General features: G+C 45.3%; 2 protein-coding genes across 3 annotated transcripts in view; one reads left to right on the top strand and one right to left on the bottom strand.

The window, feature by feature from the left end:
* tfap4 (transcription factor AP-4 (activating enhancer binding protein 4)) overlaps positions 1–14,178 on the bottom strand; it is a 42,328-nt gene extending 28,150 nt beyond the window's left edge. Inside the window, exon 1 of one of the 2 annotated variants that reach the window (XM_084329343.1) lies at positions 13,855–14,178. In XM_084329343.1, the coding sequence (XP_084185469.1) occupies positions 13,855–13,943 (89 nt within the window). In that variant the 5' untranslated portion in view covers positions 13,944–14,178. The remainder of the gene's footprint in view (positions 1–13,854) is intronic. The other variant, XM_084329344.1, reaches the window with a different exon arrangement.
* An 8,453-nt stretch (positions 14,179–22,631) lies between these two features.
* The window catches only part of glis2b (GLIS family zinc finger 2b), a 47,984-nt gene continuing 46,971 nt past the window's right edge, over positions 22,632–23,644 (top strand). The window contains 1 exon segment of the mRNA XM_084328965.1: positions 22,632–23,440. The gene's annotated coding sequence lies outside the window, so the exon portion shown is untranslated.

Here is a 23,644-nt window from a genome sequence, read left to right as displayed (position 1 = left end):
TTATGTTGATTTAGAATTTGAATGTCAACATTATGAACAAAGCTTCGAACTATTCGGTACAGCCCTAGCATGTTTTGATATAGTCAATTATCTCACTTTTACTAGGTGACTTTTACTGTGACTAACTGAAATATGCCACAAAAAAAAGGAAAATGGACATAGGGACGTTTTTTAATCAAAGGGCAGCCGAGACAAGTGATACAGGGACACAGGTAAGGTCTTACAATGGCTTAGTGATTATAACAGTGCAGTTCAGCATTCAGTAACCCATACTTTTTGTGAATGTGTTTTTGATACTACATTCTGTTGAACACACACCTCAAAACCGTACCTAAGGAAAATTGGCTCAATTGCAAGAAAAACAATAGACAGTTATGATATTACATTCTGCATAATTCGTATGCAAAATATTGTGGTTCCCTGCTTTAGTCTGTTGACACATTTCTATACTAAAAATGCTTGTGTAGTCCTGTGTCATACCTAAATGTCATATAACTGAATTGTATAGAAACAACTCACCAAAAGTGACTATTGCACAACTGATTTGACAAAAAAATCCACCAATTTTTGTTATCAGGCATTTTATAGGGATATGTCACTTTTACTGGAACCTCTGTCGTCTGCTGTCAACACCACCATGGCTCCCAGGTGTCAGGCTTTTCATTAACTTCCATTCATTTTGAGGACCAAGTCTAAATATTAGATATTATACTTCTGAAATATAAATAAAACTATACAGTAATAGTATTCTGTGGCAAAGGTGTAACCGCTCCCCAAACATGCTGTGCAAGTCAAAGATACACAGCACACTCAACCCTACAACACATTTACTGGATCTGCTTTTATCTTTCAAAAGGTAATAAATGGAAATATTCCCTACCATAAGACAAACGGTGAAGCACAACTACACAAAAATACAAAACAAAATCAAAGACGACCTTGATAGATGGGCAAAACTTAAAAACACAGTACAAGCACGGATATCAATAGTTAAGATGGATGTACTACCTAAAATCAACTTCTTCAGTTCAATGCTACCGTTACCCCCTCCAGAGGGTTACTGGAAAAGATTACACTCCTCCACATACAAATTTATTTGGAATAACAAACCACCACGTATAAAAAGATCCACCGCACAGAGAAATAAAGCAGATGGTGGCATGGCATTTCCAGATTTTTTCCTATATTTTAAGGCGTACACATTAAGTCCATTGACAACATGGTTTGACTCCCAAGCATTAGCATCCTGGAGAAAAATAGAAGAAAACATAGTAGCCCCACATAGACTGAAGGACATAGCATACACTAAACTACCAATCAAGCACTGTGAACAAAAATTTGGCCCCATAATTACTCATGCGATCCGGATATGGCGTGAATCACAAAAAGAAAATCCTAACCCACAAAAATGGCACAATCATACTCCCTTATTCAATAACAATGCACTCTTAATTGGAAAACGACCTATAAGATTCCCTATATGGGAAGAGCAAGGCATACACTCATTAGGGGATGTTTTTAACAAACAGGGTTTTTGTAGTGATAAATAAATACGCAAAAAATGTAATCTCACCAAGTCCACATGGCTTTTTCACAAACAGTTAGAGCTATGTTTGAAGTCTCACGGTGTTCCATTAGACAGACCAATCGAACACCACAGATACCACAAATTCTTCTACGCAAGAGAGACATCGAGAGGTTTTGTTTCAGAATTTTATCATCAATTACTAACGTCCTCGTATGAAACCCTCCAACTTGACTCTGTCTGGAGGAGGGATATACCAGACCTGGAAAATGACTTTGATTGGCAAGGAGCCTGGGCAAATGTCCGACTTACATCACACCGATGACAGGGTGGTCACTAGCTTACTTGTAGATGCATTTACATAGAGGTAAGACTATTGAAACATGACAAGTTCTACTAAAGTGAAATATCCCTTTAAGGTCCTGGCATCACAGTAATATATAATTCAACCCCATTTAATATGGTAATTAATGTAACGTGAGGACATTCTGCTGTACTGTTGAAAATGGCATCCTCAAGCTGTGCAAATATCACTTCAAATGATTCCTGGTATAAAAGCACTACACATATAAAACTTTAAAGAGGCATCTTTCCTAGTTGCGTCTCTCCAGCCATCTCTCAGAGGCAGAGCTGTAATTATATTATTCTAACAACACTTTAGAGACTAGTCTGTAAGATTTGCCAGCATTAAAACATTGAATATCCACTGTGCCTGGTTCACCACCTCTGCGTCTCTGGGTATCTCTGGGAAGCTTTCTAGTGAGGCTCTTATCTGTACTGACTCAGCTGCCTCAACGCAAACACAGGGAACAATTGTGTAGAAACAGATGAGGAGAGGACTGTGTGTGCGTGTGTGTGTGTATTTTTCCTACATTGCAGAGTCGACACAGATCAACATGGGCCTGCTACAGTAGCCATGGCACACAAACATAATCGCTAAAGTAACAGGCTGGGAGGCAAGAGAGATGTAGGTAAGCTCCAACATGGGCCTTGATATAAATAGGGGTCTACTGTGTGTAATTTCACTAAAATGATGTATTGCCTCAATTGGCAAAGCCTTTGATTAAGATTTTGCTCAATATTCAAATTAGCCAAGCAAGCCAGAAAAATCTCGCAAATTGTAATAATGTTCTGGCTTGTGTGGCTAGGTTAACACATCCTGCGCCAAAAACGTTGTACAACGTGATTCAAGTTCATGCTAATTCTGCCATTCCACCGGCATACGACGTTATTTTGATCATATTTAATTTTTTCGCCATGGTATTCATATTTCCCTCACGGAGCCTGGTCTGATGCTGTGTGAGCCGGCACAACTCTGCAACGCTTCAATACTGCCCCCTGGTGGATGATCGGCGAGTTGCCAAACCGGAAATGGCCGGTTGGATATCGGTGCGTCTCCGAAATGCGTCCGGCCACTCGCTTATTGTTGCTGGACTGTATACACACGTCCCTGTGTAGCGATCGCTGCCATAACGCAATAATCGATACGATTTGGCCATGTATTAAGATTATACAAACCGGAAATGGATTTAGGCGATTGCATCAAATAAGTGGGATGTTTTTGCTCCAGTCTCATCGCCCAACGGTAAGAGGACGCTGACGTTACTTTCAGCCTGTTTGTTTATTATTGTTGTGAAGGGCCAGATTAAACCGAATATATATATTTATTTATATATATATATTTAATTGTATTTGTATATTCTCTAATATTCCTTGATATCCCTTGTATATTCCTTGTACAATATGCATTGAATATCCATTCTAGCCTACTGAACATCCCATAATAGTCTCCATTCTACTATTGGTCGAGACCTTGGTGCCAGGCTGCCATACCCCCCAGACCCAGTTCAAACGTACCGCTCAACATGTACGAACAAGTCCTAGTTCCGCGTAGGAATCTGGCTACCGCACCACTAATGGGACTATTTGTTCATAGTGCGTATATATACTGCGCTACTAAAGTAGGACTTCCTTTTCAGTCCAGTTTCTTACCCTCCAATAGAGTCACAGATGTAAAGCCTCCCCGCGACGCCACGTGTGGGAGTAAGGCCAAGTTCGGCTTACCATCGGTATTGAGACATCGTGTATATTAATATTTGAATAGTCATATTTGGCACTATATCGTCGAGTTGGACGTAGTCTATTAAGCTAATAATAGTCTGTTAATATATAGTGCTTCGTGCGGTGAGAATACTACCGTAGTCAGTACCCCATCGTTTCGGGCAGAGAACTGGCTGCTTATCCAGGGTGGTTGACCCCACGTGAAGCTGCACCCGAGGAGCCCCAGAGCCGACGAGCGAGTGGACCTGTATACCGGATTATTCTACCGACGACAGCCCGCCTTCCCAGGCACGGATTATGCTTTGTATACGTTGATTATTCCATGGATAAAGACCCCCGACACTGCCGTGTGTTGGAACCCCCCCCCCTGGAGAGGACGCAAGGTGAGGAGACGCTCTGCAAGACGAGGTCGCTTCACGTCTCTCCTCCGTGGACCGGAGGACGCCGGCCCACAAAGAGTCCATCTGCTTTCATCTGTGGTCCAAGGATCGCCGGCGCATTGAACGGCACTACAGTGGGTTCACCTGGGATACCCTTGGCCGGATGAGGCAGCCGGATTCTACCCCCCCCCCCCTTCCTACTCCTGTCGGCTTACAAGCGACCGGATTGACCCCCCCTAGTGTATCCAGTCTATAATCATTAAAGTATCATTGCTGTTATTCCTTAAACTATTCCAGGTTGTATATGTACCACCTGCGCCTTCAGAGATTGGACATTCTCTATTGATATACCGACGAATACTCTTGCCATAAAAGTGCATACTAATTTCCATTCATAAATGTGATTGATTTGATTAAGTGCTTGCTCTACACACCATCGCTGTGTAGAAATAAAGACCTATTTCTAATTCGTACATTTGTGTTGGATCCGTTTCATCTACGTGACAGTGTTCATCATAATATATTTATGCCGAGTACTGGGTGGCCGAATATTAAGTACAAAGGTAGTGGTAGTAAGTATCATATCTAGTAATACAGTCAGGGAATTGTACCCCTCAGTTACAATTGGTCCTTCGAGCCGGAGGGTAATTAGTGTAATATTAATATAGTGTTATTAATATTGAAATGGCCTATGATGAACACTCCACGAAACGATCCTCCTAACCAACGCCCGCAGCGCGAACGACGGCTCCCTCAGTACTTAGAGGCTTACGCTGTCAGTCAACAACCTAGTCTTCTACTAACAGTAAACGCGGTAAAATTAGAAAGTAAAAGTATGTCTAACCCCAACGCCCAGACTACCCCGACCATAGAGGCCCCTACGGGTTCTAATGTAACTGACCAAGTTCACGGTGGGGACCAGTGGGAACCAGACATGACTTCACACCCCGCCAGTACTGAAGAAGTAGTCCCCGATGAGTCCCGGGAGGAATACAACTCTACCGAGAGAGAACTCGGCACGGAAGAAGACGGGGAGAGCACCGTGGAGATAGAGCTCCAAGGCTCCGCAAGGAGTACCCCGAGGGAAGGCTCCCCTATACAACCGCCTTCTCCCAGCGAGGCAGAGAGGACCCTACAGCAGGCCTTCCTCATCAGCCTGAACGCCGCTGCTGAACGCGACCGACTGCAGATCCAGCAGCGGAGCGAAGAAGAGCATATACGTCTAGAAATAAGACGCATTCAGAGGGAAGAGAATGTGGCCCGAGACCGAGCAGACAGCCAGCGAGCAGCTGCTGGTGCTCTACGGGAGGCAGAGCGCGACAGACAGCAAGCGCAACTAATAGAACAGCTGATCAGACGGACAACACCCTCTCCCTCCGCCAGAGGCTCCAGGAACTCGTCTAGACACACCTCCAGGGCGGCATCCCCTAGCCGAGTAAACAACCCTGAACTTGACCAACAGACGAGGTCTATACCCCCCACAGACCACCTCCCCCCACCGGTCCAAGCGAGACCTAGCAACCGGGAAGGAGCAGCATATCCTGTGGAGAGGCTAAACCAGAGACTACAAGCACTGGATGACCTAACTGAAGACGAAGAGGAAGAGGAGGAGAACCACGCCCGACGACAGCACAGTACTCTACCGGACCAGGAGGTCCGGTACAGCCCAGGCTATACTCCCGCGGAGCTGCGCTACAGACCCCCGACTCTATACACGGGTGAGCACGACGCACGACCCGCACCGAGGAACAGCACCTGGACAAGCGGGCCATGGTACACTGCCGGTACCAGCCCATACCAAGGAGCGGGAGGAGACTCGCCTAGGAGGCCTCTCCCCCAACGCTCGCCGATGTATCCACAGTCAGCGTCATACATTGGCACGCCTATGGTACCCGACTTCACCCAAGAGAACCGGGCCCAGTATACAGAACTCCGCATGTGTCTGGAGACCATGTTGGTGGATGTATTGGATGAACGCCACAAATACGCCATCCTACTGAAGCACTTAAAGGTACCCCGCGCACATAATATAGCGCTCGCCTACGCGACTTCCACCACCCCATACGCAGCAGCGCTGGTAGCATTGGACCAGAGGTATGGGCGCATATGGGATTACGTGATCCAGGAGATCCGACACATCGACCGCTTACCCCCAGCAATAGACAATCGAGCACTGGACGACCTGTCCATCAGAGTGCAGTCCCTGGTAGGGATGTTGGGAGCGCAGAGAAAGAAGGGGAGGCATGAACTTTACGCCAACTCAAATGTGGAAAGGATCTTGGAGAAGCTGCCGCCCGCTCGACAGGAGCGTTTTAGGCGGCAGAGAGACCACCGAGACCCGAATGGCCCCGAACCGAACCTCCTCGATCTAGCAGACTTCCTGGCGAGAGAAGTCAGCAGCCTACGGCTAGATACATTCGGACGGAGCACCCCTGGCTCCAGAGAAGGAACCAGACGACTAAATGATGGAAGAAGATCGGTGACTGTGATGCACCAATCGGAGTCAGTACCGAGCAGCAGGAGCCACAGTACCCCCTCCAGAACGGAGAAGTGGAAGATAGTGTGCCCCTACTGTGAGAAAGAACACTGGCTAGCGCAATGTGACTCCTTCCCCAAGCTGAACGCGGAGGAAGCAAGTCAATGGATAAAGTCCAACAAGCGCTGTTTTCGCTGTGCGCGCTCACACATGGCAGCCGAATGCTGCTTAAAGAAAAGGTGCACCAAGTGCGATGGAGCCCATCTGGACATACTTCACGACAGTAACAGACGGCGCCCTTCACCCGCACCATCCAGCAGCAAAGCGAGCGTCATGTACATCGATCCCGCCAGCAGCAGTGGAGCCCGAGTACTCCTAAAAGTAGTGCGTGTGACACTAAGCTACCAGAATAAAGTCCTGGACACTTACGCCGTCCTCGATGACGGGTCAGAGAAGACCCTTCTGCTCGCCTCCGCTGCGGCCCAGCTAGGGCTGCGGGGAAGCGAAACCCAAATGACAATTCGGACAATAAGACGAGATTTGAAGACGATAAAGGGCGAGAATGTCTCATTCTCTATCGCAGCAAGCGGCCAGCCTGAGCGACGGTACCAGATTACAGACGCTTTCACCAGCCAAGAAATAGGACTGTCGCGGTACACATACCCCGTCGCCAAGCTGATGGAGAAATATGCACATCTGCGCAAGTTACCGATCCCGCTCATAGACAATGCTATGCCGACCCTGTTGATAGGCTCCGACCATGCAGACATCATTGTCCCGATAGACCGGGTTCATACCGGACCCCGAGGCTGTCCTGCAGCAGTCGAGACCCGTTTGGGATGGACTCTCCAAGGCCCGCTCGCCAAATCTCTCAACCGAAGTACAGCCACTAGATGTCTCCACTCCCGAGTCACAGAGGGAGAAACCGCACTCCTGCAACACGTAGAGCGGCTATGGACCTTGGAACAAATGCCCTTTAAGAACGGAAAGAAAGACATTCGCTCTAAAGATGACATTTACGCCATTCACCTCCTCGAGACAGGGACCAAGAGAGTCCCGGTCAACGGCGTGTTGAGATACGCCACGCCTGCGGCGAGAAGGAATGCCTACTTTCCACGCCAAGACAGACGCCACAGAACGGTACCTGCTGAACACGGAGCGGCGCTTAGCCAAGAACCCCGCCCAAGAGAGTGTATACCGCGCTGAGATTGAGAAGCTCATCACAGCGGGACACGTCACAAAGATGGACATTAAAGAGGCTGACCAGACCACTGAATCGTGGTACGTGCCTCACCACAAGGTCCATCACAACGGTAAAGACCGCATAGTATTTAACTGCAGCTACCAGATCGGATCCCAAAATCTGAATAAAGAGTTACTGCCCGGTCCCACACTCGGCCCCTCCCTACTCGGCGTTCTACTCCGCTTCCGCCAGGAAAAGGTGGCCATCAGCGGGGACATTAAAGGAATGTTCCTGCAGGTGAGATTAGTAGAGGAGGACAAGCCCCTGTTACGGTTCCTATGGAGAGAGAAGCCAGGAGATGAGCACCCAGCCATCTACCAATGGGAAGTCCTCCCCTTCGGAACGACGTGCAGCCCCTGCTGTGCTACATTTGCACTACAGAAACATGTAGCAGAGGACCCAGCAGCGGACGAAGAGGTCCGACACAGCGTAAAGAACAGCTTCTACGTAGACAACTGTCTACAAAGCCTTTCAACCCAGGAAGAAGCCGAGGCTCTCCTGATTAAACTCTGCGCCTCATTGATCAAAGGCGGCTTTGATCTCAGGCAGTGGGCCAGCAGCGATCCGCAAGTACTGCGCAGCCTCTCCTCCGAGGACAAGGCAGCCAGCAGCGAGACCTGGATGGCTACAATCCCGGGAGAAGCCCAGGAGATGACCCTGGGATTGGTGTGGCGATTCAAAACAGATTCGCTTCACTACAGACACAAGCCCCTGACTACGGAGCAGGGAAGGCCGGCGGCGGCGCCGACCACCAGACGGAGTGTGTACACAACACTCGCCCGACAATATGACCCGCTAGGATGTATTCTACCGTACACCACCAGGGCAAAAATGATTGTACGAGCATTGTGGGACAAGGACCAGGGCTGGGACGACCCCATTCCCGCACACCTTGCATCCACCTGGAGAGAGTGGGAGATGGAGCTCCACTCACTCCCAGGCGTTAATATGCGCCGAAGCTACTTCCCACCCACGGTGAGGCCAGAGACATGTAAAATGGACTTACACGTCTTCAGTGACGCCTCAGAGGTCGCATACGGATCAGTAGCCTACTTGCGGGCCCAAGAAAAGGGGGGAGAGATCTACACAGCATTTGTCCTCGCCCGCTCGAGAATAGCCCCACGCAAGCAACAATCTATCCCACGTCTAGAGCTCTGCGCAGCCCTAGCCGGAGCGCACCTAGCCACGCTCATCCAACGTGAGCTCACCATACCGGTGTCTAGAACAATCCTGTGGTCAGATTCCACGACAGTACTCGCCTGGATCAAATCGGACTCATGCAGGTACAGAGTCTTCGTGGGAGTCAGAGTCACCGAGATTCAAGACTTAACCGAAGAGTTAACCGGAGAAACAGAGTGGCGCTACGTTGATACAAAACAGAACCCAGCTGACGTCATCACCCGGGGGATGCCCCTGGATGACCTCACCCGTCACAATGCTTACAGTGACGGCCCCGCATTCCTAAGACTCCCGGAAGGACAGTGGCCCATGCCTATCCCGAGGGAAGCAAGTCCAGAGGAGGTGGAAAATAAGAAGTCTGTGTTCTGTGGATTGAGCACTGTTATCTCCGCAGACCCCAACGCGTGTAGCTTTATGCCAAGCAAGCAGTGCAAAAATTTATCGTAGTGGCATGCAGTAATGCGCCTTTCATTTTCCGCCGCCCAGCGCCCAGGTCGCGCGGAAATAGGCTGTCTATTGCCATTCTCTTTGACAAACTCTAACCTTAACCAGCTCCTTAACAACGCCTAAACTTAACCGTTCTAACCTTAACCAACTCCGAAACCATGCCTAACCTTAACCATAGAAATTATATTGCCATTCTCTTTGACAAACTCTAACCTTAACCAGCTCCTTAACAGCGCCTAAACTTAACCGTTCTAACCTTAACCAACTCCGAAACAATGCCTAACCTTAACCTTAACCTTAACCATGCCTAACCTTAACCGGCGAAATAACCTTAACCGGCGAAATAATACACGTTAAAAAAAAATCACGTTAAAAAATATTTTCGATGGGATTCGAACTCGCCAGCAAACAAGCCATAGGATCCACAGCCATGTGTCCTTGCCAATTGAGCTATTGGTAGATACTGAATAAGGGGCGGTGACTTATATATATTGAGCTCCGCTCAAGGCGGGATCTCATGCGCATGCGCGGGCACCTCGCGCGAGCACGCCGGCGCACGCACGCACCTGAGCGAGCACGCCGCCGCCGGTGCACGCACGGTAGCATTTGTCTGAAAAGAAGGGCGCTTTACCGCACTAGCGTGCGGTGACGAATGCGGAAGCATTTTTGCACTGCTTGCTTGGCATTAACGTACAGGCGACCCCAACACACTCCTGATGGGGCGGCTAGATCCTGCATTACCCCAGACAATGTACCGGCCTGAAGAAGCGAACGGCCGACGAATGTGGAGGTACAGCCAAGTATTAGCCGACAAGTTTTGGAGCAGTTTCCTACTACACTACCTACCGTCTCTACAGACCCGCCAGAAGTGGGTAAAGGAGAGAGACAATTTGACAGAAGGAACAGTCGTCATGATTATTGATCAATCACTGCCCAGAGCTATGTGGCCGGCCGGCCGCGTAAGCAAAGTGATCACCGGTGCCGACGGCAAGGTCCGAGCAGCTGAAGTGCTTGTCCAGGGTCGCACTTACACCCGTCCCGTGGCGAGGCTCATAGAACTGCCCCGACTCCCAGACACAATCGATGATGACCATGACCCTATAACCCTATGACTTTGTGAAGTTGACTGACCCCTACAGCAAACCCTTATGTGTAAATAGACAACGCGATTAATCTGTCTCTGTTTAACTGATTAGGTCTGGGACCAATCAGGGGGTGGCTGTTGTGAAGGGCCAGATTAAACCGAATATATATATTTATTTATATATATATATTTAATTGTATTTGTATATTCTCTAATATTCCTTGATATCCCTTGTATATTCCTTGTACAATATGCATTGAATATCCATTCTAGCCTACTGAACATCCCATAATAGTCTCCATTCTACTATTGGTCGAGACCTTGGTGCCAGGCTGCCATACCCCCCAGACCCAGTTCAAACGTACCGCTCAACATGTACGAACAAGTCCTAGTTCCGCGTAGGAATCTGGCTACCGCACCACTAATGGGACTATTTGTTCATAGTGCGTATATATACTGCGCTACTAAAGTAGGACTTCCTTTTCAGTCCAGTTTCTTACCCTCCAATAGAGTCACAGACGTAAAGCCTCCCCGCGACGCCACGTGTGGGAGTAAGGCCAAGTTCGGCTTACCATCGGTATTGAGACATCGTGTATATTAATATTTGAATAGTCATATTTGGCACTATATCGTCGAGTTGGACGTAGTCTATTAAGCTAATAATAGTCTGTTAATATATAGTGCTTCGTGCGGTGAGAATACTACCGTAGTCAGTACCCCATCGTTTCGGGCAGAGAACTGGCTGCTTATCCAGGGTGGTTGACCCCACGTGAAGCTGCACCCGAGGAGCCCCAGAGCCGACGAGCGAGTGGACCTGTATACCGGATTATTCTACCGACGACAGCCCGCCTTCCCAGGCACGGATTATGCTTTGTATACGTTGATTATTCCATGGATAAAGACCCCCGACACTGCCGTGTGTTGGAACCCCCCCCCTGGAGAGGACGCAAGGTGAGGAGACGCTCTGCAAGACGAGGTCGCTTCACGTCTCTCCTCCGTGGACCGGAGGACGCCGGCCCACAAAGAGTCCATCTGCTTTCATCTGTGGTCCAAGGATCGCCGGCGCATTGAACGGCACTACAGTGGGTTCACCTGGGATACCCTTGGCCGGATGAGGCAGCCGGATTCTACCCCCCCCCCTTCCTACTCCTGTCGGCTTACAAGCGACCGGATTGACCCCCCCTAGTGTATCCAGTCTATAATCATTAAAGTATCATTGCTGTTATTCCTTACACTATTCCAGGTCGTATATGTACCACCTGCGCCTTCAGAGATTGGACATTCTCTATTGATATACCGACGAATACTCTTGCCATAAAAGTGCATACTAATTTCCATTCATAAATGTGATTGATTTGATTAAGTGCTTGCTCTACACACCATCGCTGTGTAGAAATAAAGACCTATTTCTAATTCGTACATTTGTGTTGGATCCGTTTCATCTACGTGACAGTGTTCATCATAATATATTTATGCCGAGTACTGGGTGGCCGAATATTAAGTACAAAGGTAGTGGTAGTAAGTATCATATCTAGTAATACAGTCAGGGAATTGTACCCCTCAGTTACAATTATTATCCATGCAAACTGCTCCGATCAATATATCACCCATACTACATAAAGCATTTACCGATGATCACGGAATTATAAACGACCCCCCCCGCGCATGATCAGTCATAACGTTTAGGATCATGTACAGTTGAAATTTTTAATATAGCGTGTAACGCCAACAAACGGCATTTGATAATCTATATATGCGTTTATGCCTATATCTCACGTTCTAGGAATTACTGCAGAAAACGATAAAAACATATTTATATTCTAGACGGTATTTTCGTATGAACCTGTGAATGAAAAAGTAAAACGTTCCTACATCCTGAACGATAGATAATCGATGTTGAATGGGCCATAGTAATGTCAATAAGCAATACAATTTAAAAAGTTATAGCCCTGCAAAGAAGGTAAACATCTCCATAGGCTTAGACTGGTGGCAGTGATCAAACATTGATGGATATAAGCGTGGCAGGGACTGTGTTAAAGTAGTATTTCCCCCTTTTTTAATGGAATAAAAGTTATGCATTTTTTATAATACATCTAGTGTTTGTGTAAAATATGTGCCCATGGTCCCCACTCGGAAGTGTCACGAATCTACTAAAGCACACACACAAAGTTATTAGAGCTTTATAACTGGTATTATGTCCATTGTTTTTTTTCTGAATATGCTGCACTCATTTGCAGTTGGAATTCGTGAGTTTTTCTTCTTCCTTTCTACAAATTGTATATCTAGGCTACTTCCAAAAATGCATGTCTCATGGGTTCCATAATGCGCTCAAACCTCAAAGCCTGGATAGCTAGGAAGAATTGCCCGTGAGTGGAGCCATCCTCCGTGAGGAGTCGGACTACATCCCCCCCCCCCCCCTGCCTTACTACCCACAGCGGATCCCTCCGCCTCCCTCTCGGAAAAGGTTGCAGACGCAGTGACGGGCCTTCCACAGTATACACACCCCCTTATTAATAACACCACTATTAATTTCTCCGCCGATTGCGAAATAGCCCCGCAATGGACAGAAACGCGGCTATAATTTGCAAACGACCGAATGAAACCCCCACACACACCGAAGGCCCCACAGCACCATGCTGAAAACAAGACGTATCGTCTCCTCCGCCATTACAACAATGCGACTTCGCTTCCCCTCCGCGCGTCCATGCGGCAGCATGGCAGAGGTGCGCGATTAAAAAAAGACGCAGTGGAAATGGGTCAATAGCGCACCGAAACAGGTACAAATGCCAGGGAAACGACTACCTCGTCGAATGTCGGCGATTGCGATAACAAATCATCCCTTTCCCTTTAGTGAGTGGAAACGACGTGTTAAATGCAGGACGGCAGCGCCAGACCCTCATCACTGTTTGAGAACCAGCCACAAGCATGGCCGCACCACCCACATAACTTCAGCCGCTCTCTCGGCCAAGTCAACTCAAAGCAACCCCGACGGTGTCGTGTGAAACCGAACTCCTTCACACTGTCTGTAACACGCGTGTAACACCTTTCATATTCCTATGCAAATCAGCGAACGCGAGTGAAACACGGGGATAATAATAATATGGATAGGGATATTATTATGGATGCGCTCGCAGCAGCAGCGTGGTGGTGTGCACGGAACCACGTGGTTTGTGTTTGCGAAGCACCAAATGTATTGATTTGTGCACAAATAGACAAAGTAACGTTGAAACGATGACACCGTGGTCTGCACCGCGCGGCCCCGGGACTAACCGCGGGGGCTATGGTGGTGTTTGCCTCGACGTCCCGCTCTCGGAGAGTGGGTCGTGTTGTACACAATAACAGAGATCAGATCGAGCATGTTGCCCCCGCGGCCGCGCCGTCGCTAAGTGCGCACTGAGAACACACGAAGACGGGTTCGAACAGGGAACCAGAAGAGAGAGAGAGAGAGAACATACACACCTACACAGGCCCCCAATCACTTCTTTCTCCGTTTTCCTAAAATGTTGCAAGGAAGGCACCTTCTGAGCTGGTACCATGAAATACTCCATGCCTTCCTCTCCAGTTTTGGTCCCCAATGCTTGGCGTGGAATATTTAGGGAAAAAAATATATATATATGTTGAAGTTGTGAGTAAAATCCCTTGATTCGAAATGTATTAAATTCTCATAGTAAAAAAAAAAAATAAGAGAATTCCTTGTATCTATAATGTAGTAGACTAGTAGTAGCTGGCTGCTCAGAGTTGTAATGTTGCTCGACTTCCAGCTGATGGGGTTCCCTCGTTGTGTGTGGCGCTCTATCTCTCCCTCCCTCTCTCTCTCTCTCTCCCTCTGCATGGACGTGAGTGTGTGTGTGTGTGTGTGTGTGTGTGTGTGTGTTTTGCAGCTGATCGGATGTCTTTCAAGGCGGGAAACAGCTGGTTGGAATCACACACAGCACTAAAAGCTCCTTCCGCAGACATAGTGGCTGCATGTAAACAAAGGACTGTTTAGTCGAACCAACACACGTAGATGGTAGAATGGAGGGTGCAATTGTAAATTAAACGGAACATTGGCTACCTACTATTGTTGACCCAGAGCTCGGAAACATTACTCTTTTTTAGTGCTTTGTTTTTGGGCTATTATATCTATAAAGTTGATTTGTTGTTGAAAAATGTGTGAATGATAAGTAGAGCATAAATAATGTCTTCACAGGGGCGGTGACTCGAACAACAACAGAGGGGATCAGCTGACGGGTTGGCACTTGGCAGCAGGACTTGGGCTTTTGCAACAACAGCAACAACCCGGGGAGGGGTTCGGACTGGAGGGACAGCTCACAGCTACCGAGAGAGGGGCGGCTGACATTGGATGTGTTCACCATTTTGGGTGTAAGAGTAGTAGGAGGAGGAGGAGAAATGAGTGAGTTACCTAATCGCCACTTCAGTCTGCTCGGTGTGGGCTTCGCGAGAAACAACATAGACACAAAATGGGAGCAGTGTTTTCTGCACCCGGAAACGTGCAGCCCAGCAGCAGCGTGTATCAGGCTCCTACAGAACACGGTGTTGTGGACACATTGTAGCGCTGGCGTCCTTCTTGTTATTGTTGCTGCCTATATGATCGCAGCGTTGGAAGCATTTGTATGTAGCCCAGACAAACTATACGATAACATATTAATAATAATATCCGATGCGAGGTTAAAAATGGCGACATTTTCAAATGTATTTAGAATGCCACATATAGCCCAAATAAATTGATCATTACGATTACAAAGGCATGGTGATATGAATTTATATCGAATAGATTGATTGATTGAAAACTTTATTTAACAGATTGCAGAATGGGTACAATACAGTACGGCTCAATACACACAATTGGGGGATGCAGACCAGAGAAAGACTTTCGTCTTGTTTACATCAGGGTCCCCCTGAAGTCTAGCCTTTATGCTACAAACAGTAGCAGAACATTCATAGGTACATGGCAATAGTTCACACATTGATGTAGGCCACTGGAAATATTGTAACCACAACAATTTATTACAACATTTGTAAAACACATTTTTAAAACAAGTTTACAGAGTGGTGTAAAAATGATTATAACAATACTACTAGCCCTGTAGCCCACTATTACTACTACTACTACCATTACTACTATTACTACTAATAATAATAATAAATAATGATAATAATAACAACAATGACAACAACAAATAATAATAATTGTTATTATTTTTATAGGGATTTGGAAAAAAATATTATTGTAATGATAAGATATTCCTTTATTGATCCCCTTGGGGAAATTCAAGATGTATGGTGAATTTTGAACGTGCATAGTATAATACATGTTCAGAGCCTCAGGACAAGTTCAAATCAAATACAAATCTTGAAGCCAATACATTATCATACAATAGCTTGTCCTAGGTACCCAGCCCTGTTATAGGCAGCCTAGTTTACATGTACATGATTATCACATCTGGATATTCATCTGAAATTACTCAAAATGCACATCAATCTTAATAAACTGATATTAATATTCTTATAATCTTGATATCGAGTTTATTTATTTGAAAAAGGATACATTTTCTACAGACGTGTGTGTGTTGGAGAGACCCTCCATGAGGACACCTGCATTGGGAACCAGTTTGTTACTACCCGCCCTCTAGTGGTGATACGGTCAAATAAATGAAGGCCAGCAACATTTATGATGAACAGTTTAGCACCCCCATCATCATCACCCCCACACACACACACTGCCGTGGAACGTGAAGTGTTGGATACAGCTCAGAAGTCGGGAGCAAGCGACTATTTGCAAGCAGAGCACATTAATGCTGTCTGTGAGAGCTCTGTCCTTTATTTCTCGGGAGGAGAGGAAACTAGAGCTGTTGTGAAATGAATGAATGAATGAAAACTTTATTAACAGATTGCAGAATGGGTACAGTACAGTACAGCTCAATACATACAATTGTTAAGGGGATGCAGACCAGAGAAAGACTTTCGTCTTGTTTACATCAGGGTCCCCCATTTTCAATTCATCGAATTGAGGTGGATGGGAGACACATCTGTATGCTGTAACTTGATGGAACCCCCCCTGTTGAGGAAGCAAAATGGTTATCATGTCTTATAATTGTTGCTGAGTTTGGAAAAGTGTTTCATGAGTGCATTTATTAATGAAGAATGTAATCTTTAGAGTGTTTGCTCTTGCCCTTGCTTGCTTTAACACTTTGATTGCCTAAGGCTAAATTCATGATATACCATAGGTTGCCAGCTCTATTTGTCTATGGAGAAGTTCCCCTTCTTTGCAGAGCTATAACTTTTTAAATTCTATTGCTAAATTGCCATTATTAGGGCCCATTCAATGTCCTATATGTATTGTTCAGGGTGAAGCAACGTTAAACTTTTTCATTCACATATTCATACTAAAGTATGGTCTAATGTATAAGTATGTTTTCATCTCTTTCTGCAGCTTTCTCCAGAACGTGATCTATAGCCCCAAATGCATTATATTGATGATGAAATACAGTTTGATGGCAATCGGCGCGATATAAAAAATTCCAACTAGACATGGTTCTAGAAGTTACTACACGTCATCTGATGTTGACCGGATGGGTGAGGGGGCGTTTATAATTCCGTGGGCAACATTATACCATTCATCTAGTGTGGGTCATATGTTCATCAGATCAGTTAGTATAGGAGACATTGAAAAATAACGCTGAATCTTACCGTATCTTCCTCGCGCCGTTTGGGCGATGAGCGTGGAACAGACATTTGCCTATTATGGGATGTAGAAATATCGGGTCCATTTCCAGCTTGTATAATAGTATATACGTCCAAATCATGTTGTTTATCGAGTTATTGGCAACGGATCGCTATGTATTGTGACGAGCTAGAGTGCCGGAACCTATACCGAGTGCCCGGAAGTAATATGGGTGAATAGCACATCGTCCAAGTAACTTCCTCTTTGGCGATTGCGCCGATCGGCCACCAGATGGAGCGCTTGAACCGCTAGAGGGTTCAGTGGGGCTTTTTGGTGGGTCTCAGGCCAGCGGATGGGAAATATGAATCCGATCACAGATTTTTGAAATATTGATATCAAAGACGAGTTACGGCGTCTTCGGCAACTTGAGCATGGCGGGGAAGGACGCCTAAACTCGTCTTCTGGCAGTTAAAGTGTTAATGTTACCATGCTAAATATCATTTTTTAATCTTTATATTTTTGTTGTCTTTATATTTTTATCCTTTTGTATCTTTGATGAAATAGTATGAGGTGATAGACTTGGGGGGGATAACTGTACCCTCTGATCCCTTAGGGAGCAAAGCTCTTGCTAGTCAAATTGGAAATAACGTTTTTTGGGGGATGAAATGTGTTAGCAATGTAAGACTATGCTCATAAATAACCAGATAAAGGGCTTTCAACACTTATGTTCAAATAAGAACGTAGCATAGGAGTGTCTAGAGGCTCCTGTAATAGTCTGATATAATTCAAAGACTCAACAGTAATAAACTGTTAAACGATTTGATTAGTGACGGCCAGGTAAATAGATACAGGGGTATCATCAGGGAGAATGAGTGTCTGGAATATGTCTTGACACGCGTCTGCATTATGAATATCATACAAGTCTTCAGTGTTGAGGCTACATGTGACATTAAATCGCAACACACACAGAGGCTAAGCATCTACCTGATGAAGTAGTGCTAAAGGGATTTTCAATATCATCAAAAGGGAATATCTATATCTACAATTGAATTTCAGCATTGTTATTCTTATGAATTAGTGCCTTAGAATGGGTTTGTGACCCTACTGTAGTAGGAAAGTAATTAAGTATTTTTTTTACTAGAGTAAGTAAATGTTTGAGGTACTTGTACTTTATTAGCGTTTTAGGGAATTTTGTACTTTTATTCCATTACATCATAAAGGAAATATTGCACTTTTTACATTAATCTGAACCCATCTGGTACTAGTTAATTTGAAGAAAAATATGTATGTATTGAAATTAATGAAGATTATGTACATTAAATTTTGAAGCTCGCCAACTTCAAGAGGACGCAACGCACAATATGACTGGACCATGCAATTGGACACTTAACCTTTAGAGGTCAATGGGACATGTTTTTTTTTCTTTTTCTTTTACATGAAACAAGACAACACAATACAGTAATAACAACAATAAACAGGACTTCAGAGAACATAGTAACAACAACAACAACAATAACGACAATGGAAATAACAAACATAAAAATAGAATTGTGATACCACAGACACCATAAAAACATTTACATCAAGTACATCCAATATTAAATACTTCTCTTTACTTAAGTACAGTTTTACCTGGGTATTTCTTCTTTTAGTTGAGTAAAGTAAAGAGCACTTCTTCACCCACAGAGGCAATTAGAGATGCCTCCTCAACCTCTAATCTGTAATGCCATACCCCATGAAAAAGGTGACTTTAACAGAGATTTCAGATGATAACACATTATGGTTCAGAATGGAAGGCTCCACTACAGCCCGAGCGTACCACGGGTATTGCACTACCAACCCTGCAGGTCCTATACAACAAGAGGTGCAAATCCAGAGCCTGCAGGATAATGAAAGACCCTCACCACCCCAACAACAGCCTGTTCATGCTGCTGCGGTCAGGCAAACGCCTGCGAGCACCAGTAACGAGGACAGAGAGACTTAGGCTCAGCTTCTTCCCCCAGGCCATCAGAGCCTTGAACACTGAACTCTCCACGAGCACACATGAGCACACACACAACACACACACTGTACACGCTCACACACTAGCAGCCACTTTAACATGAGCACACACACACTCATGCTGCACACGCTCACACTATGGACACTTTACAGAAGGATAGGTCACTTTAAGAATAGTATAGCTTGAGATTGTATAATATAGCATTGTATAGCAGTGTACATAAAGACCCAATGCCTCATCCGTAGCTAACAGTGTACTGCACTGCCACAGGACCTAGCATGTCCTACCATGCTCTGTAAATAGCTCATGTACAGATACCGATATGCCTACTTTGTTTACTTGTTTATTGCACTATGTCGCTCTATTGGTTGGACTCTTATTATTATTACTTGTATTATGCACATCGTTGCGGGCGAGACCCCCCGCAATTCACTGTATGCCGTGACAAATAAAACTCTTGTATCTTGTACGTTTGTGCAGAAACAGAAAAGAACAGGAGGAGTGCTAAATGAGACTATATGGGTTTGTGAAGTTACAACAATGACAACTTCAGTAAGACTAATAATTAAATCAATGATCAGTCAAATGAATGATTACGTCTAGTGTCCTGCAGGAATTCAATGAATAATAATGTTGTAGACATCCTAATGCTACATTATCAAATTTGTTTTAATTTAGTTGTCGTCGTGCATTCCATGTTTTAGATCCTATACCGGCAATATATGTCACTAACTCGCTTACTCATGCAGTAACTCACTCACGATAAACCGCTTTGCTTCTAGTGGCAGCTCACAGGAAATGCGATTTGCGTGAATCGCTTCTCATCTGTCCTTGTTTGAAAACTGAGGCAATTATGGTTAGATGTCAAATGTCCCATCGCCAAAATGTCCTATTTTGTCGGTTGCTCATAATATATATATCCAATATATATGTCAAATATATATGTCCATTGCTCAAATGTCTCCTTGCTCCAAAGCTCATATGCCCATATACTTGTTCCCACATGTTCTGTATTGATACTGTGGGTCTTGTTATGGTTTGTAAACAACCCCAACAGCACGACACAGACGGGTAGTTCAGAGTTAGCCAAAACGACGGGCGTATTTATTTCACAAACAGAAATGAGCAACAATCAAGTAAATGCATCCGAGGGGAATCCTTTAGCAGAGTATGGATCTGCGGCTCTGCAGCTTGATAATCCTTTAGCCGAGTAGGGATCTGCAGCTTGATAATCCTTTAGCCGAGTAGGGCTCTGCGGCTCTGCAGCTTGATAATCCTTTAGCCGAGTAGGGCTCTGCGGCTCTGCAGCTTGATTATCCTTTAGCCGAGTAGGGCTCTGCGGCTGGATAATAATCCACTCGTGGAGAAAAAGAACGGAGAATGTCAGTAATAGAAATGTAGAAATCTACGAGGCAGAGTCCAGTAACAAGACAGAGTCGTAACAAAACAAAGCGACAATTCTTCAGTGTTAAGGAACACACAAAAACAGATGAAGGTATTGTCTTCAGTGTTAAGGAACACACAAAAACGGATGAAGGTATTGAGTCCAGGATAAAACGAGGATATTAGTTCATCAAAAATAGATATCCAAAAACTCACCAAGGGCAAAGTGAAATACGAGGCACGGGTCCACGGAGGCAGAGAGAGGAAACAGCAGCAATCTCCAAGGGCGTACTGGAGAAACACACAAGAGGAACAAGCAGTAGCTGGTGGTGACCAAAACGACCCGATACTGAATGTTCAGCAAACCGTGTATAAGAGGGCATGGCCGTAGCCAGCTATGAGGTCACCGAGGTCCGGACCTCGGTAACTATTTGTAACTATTAAAAAAAAAAAAAAAAAGTATATAATTTTTTTTTATAACATTTTTTTTTTTTTTTTTTGGTCAACGACCGGCCCACTACTAGGCTGAGACATCGGCCCATTGGTACTGACTGACATTGGGCTGGGCTGGCCCAATCAAGGTCAAACTCCCCAAACAAACACACCATTGATTTAATTGCCATATAAGATGAATATAAAACAAGAAGGTGATCTATTAACTGTGTAAACCTTATGCAATATTCATCATTGATATTTGAATACTTGAAATCTGTATGAACTGAGTAGTTAGTATCAAATGAAATAAGATGGAACTGCTCCATGCATTCATTGAATAAACAACTATTTTCTCATTACCAGTATGGTATTGTTTAAATTGTACAGCTTTTTGCACATCTTTGTCAGGGGATTCCAACAATTCTGGACCTGAATGTACCAGTTAATTGTAATCATCTCTCTCCTTATGTCTAGTCAAGCCAGGTTGTGGAGGAGAGAGACAGGGATGAACAGGCTATAGACTACGTTGCCCATCCTGAGCCTGCTATGATGCAGGTGTTTTTACATCACCACCCAAAACAAGATTCAGCCAAGAGCGAGTGAGTACACTGGTCCACTTGTCCATGGCACTTACTACCCAGCTTTGTAATGGGTTGGGGGGGGGAATAGTACAGTAGGTACGCATATTTAAGGGGACCGTAAGGATGGTGTACTGGTGGGTGGTGTCCGACCGATTATAGTGGGCCGGTCTGGGCCAAAAAAATAAATGGACCTCCCTAATTTCTAAACCCTGGCTACGGCCCTGTAAGAGGGCTCCCGTCGAGCTGATTGGAACTCCTCTCAGGTGCGTGATGGTAATTGGCACCTGGAAGCGCGCAGTACTGGGCCAGGTCTGTGGCTGTGAGCTACGAGTTTTGATTGATTGAACATTTTATTAACATATTGCAGAATGGGTACAATACAGTACAGCTCAATACACACAATTGTTAAGGGGATGCAGACCAGAGAAAGACTTTCGTCTTGTTTACATCAGGGTCCCCCATTTTTAATTCATCATAACATACAGATAGACATACATACTGTTACATCTAGAAATGTTATGACATACCAGATATACAAGTACAAAGAGAGTCTAAAAAGAGAGTATATACATGATTTAAGGGGGAAGAAACTGTACATTGGAGGTGGTTGGGTGGGGGTGGGTAGGCGGTGTGTGTGTGTGTGTGTGTGTGTGTGTGTGTGTGTGTGTGTGTGTGCAAGCAAATTATACACTGGAGACCAGGCTGGGAAGCATAGGATATGCTTTTCCAATGACAGTGTTACTTAAGAGCTTGATTTGGAATGTGACTTGTTCAAACTAAAATATGGCATTACTTACAGAAAACGAGAACATTACAGTAAACACGGTGGCCTATTGAATGGGTTAAAGAACATGGCCATGAGGACAGAGAGAGAGAGAGAGAGAGAGAGAGAGAGAGAGAGAGAGAGAGAGAGAGAGAGAGAGAGAGAGAGAGAGAGAGAGAGAGAGAGAGAGAGAGAGAGAGAGAGAGAGAGAGAGAGAGAGAGAGAGAGAGAGAGAGAGAGAGAGAGAGAGAGAGAGAGAGAGAGAGAGAGAGAGAGAGAGAGAGAGAGGGAGAGAGAGAGAGAGAGACTTTGGAGAAGAGCTGAAGACGGCCCATGGTGGATGGGCGGAGCAGTATGCGCTGAGCTGGCAGAGTGTGGGCTAGTCCGCGGCGCGCTAGGAGACGGAGACACGGGCTGGCTCGGGTCCGGTGTGCTGTCTGCTCTTCAGACGGACGCGGGAGAGAGACCACCGTAACACACTCAACGTCTCCTTGAGGGCTCAGACGAGACAGGAGTGAGAGATACACACTGAGAAAACTATACATACTGAGACAAGACTACAAGGACAACATCCCCGCCTGAATCTACGGGGAGTCGGCATCTGGAAAAGCTCCGGAGACGGAGACCCCCCCTACGTGTCATCTCTCCGGTCTGAATGGCCTCAGCGCACCCCTCCTGCCCCCAGGAGACGACCACCCATCGGAGACCCACTTGACCAGCGTTGCCATTAAGCGATGCACTTTGAATCTGAGAAGAAATCATTTGATTTTTATGCATAGCACAACCAGTGGTCTTCTTTTCTTGTGGAACAGTTAAGACTATACGGATTTTTTTTTAGGTGTTTACACTTTTTGACGGGTTTCGTGTGACATGAGACTATTATCATTCCATGGCAACTGACAACGTTATTTCATAGAATACTCTTTACGGAAACGACTTAAAATGTGCCCTATATGTTTTATTTTCCATGTTTAAAATTATACCGACAATGGTCTGGGAACGGACCGCCTCTCTCCCGACACATAGTGATATTTTTTTCAAGACGTGTCAGTATTGTATTTCAGTTTGATCAAAGAAATCATAACAACATTATACGAAGAGTCGTTTGTCATTAATAAGAGCGTTTCAGCTAAAACACTCGCGTGGGAAGTTTGCACCGAAGAAGAAAGATCAAGTCGGAGATATCTCGGCCACATCCACGGCATTTTCCCTGTAAGGTAGGCTTTGCATCCCACTCCCTCTATACTGTATCATACACTCCCTCTATATTGTATCATAATGTATCGAGTTAAATTGGTGATGATGACATGTCGGCGTTACATCGTTTGCACTGACTGCTCATTCTGTGTGATATGACGTATACGTATATACCTGTGTATCAATGTGTATAAATCAATGCATTACTGAAATATGAAATAGTC

Source organism: Notolepis coatsorum, assembly GCF_963971535.1.
Source record: "Notolepis coatsorum genome assembly, chromosome: 14".
Classification (NCBI taxonomy): Eukaryota; Metazoa; Chordata; class Actinopteri; order Aulopiformes; family Paralepididae; genus Notolepis; species Notolepis coatsorum.
Note: the sequence above shows the minus strand (reverse complement) of the source record. Positions and strands in the feature narration are given on the sequence as shown.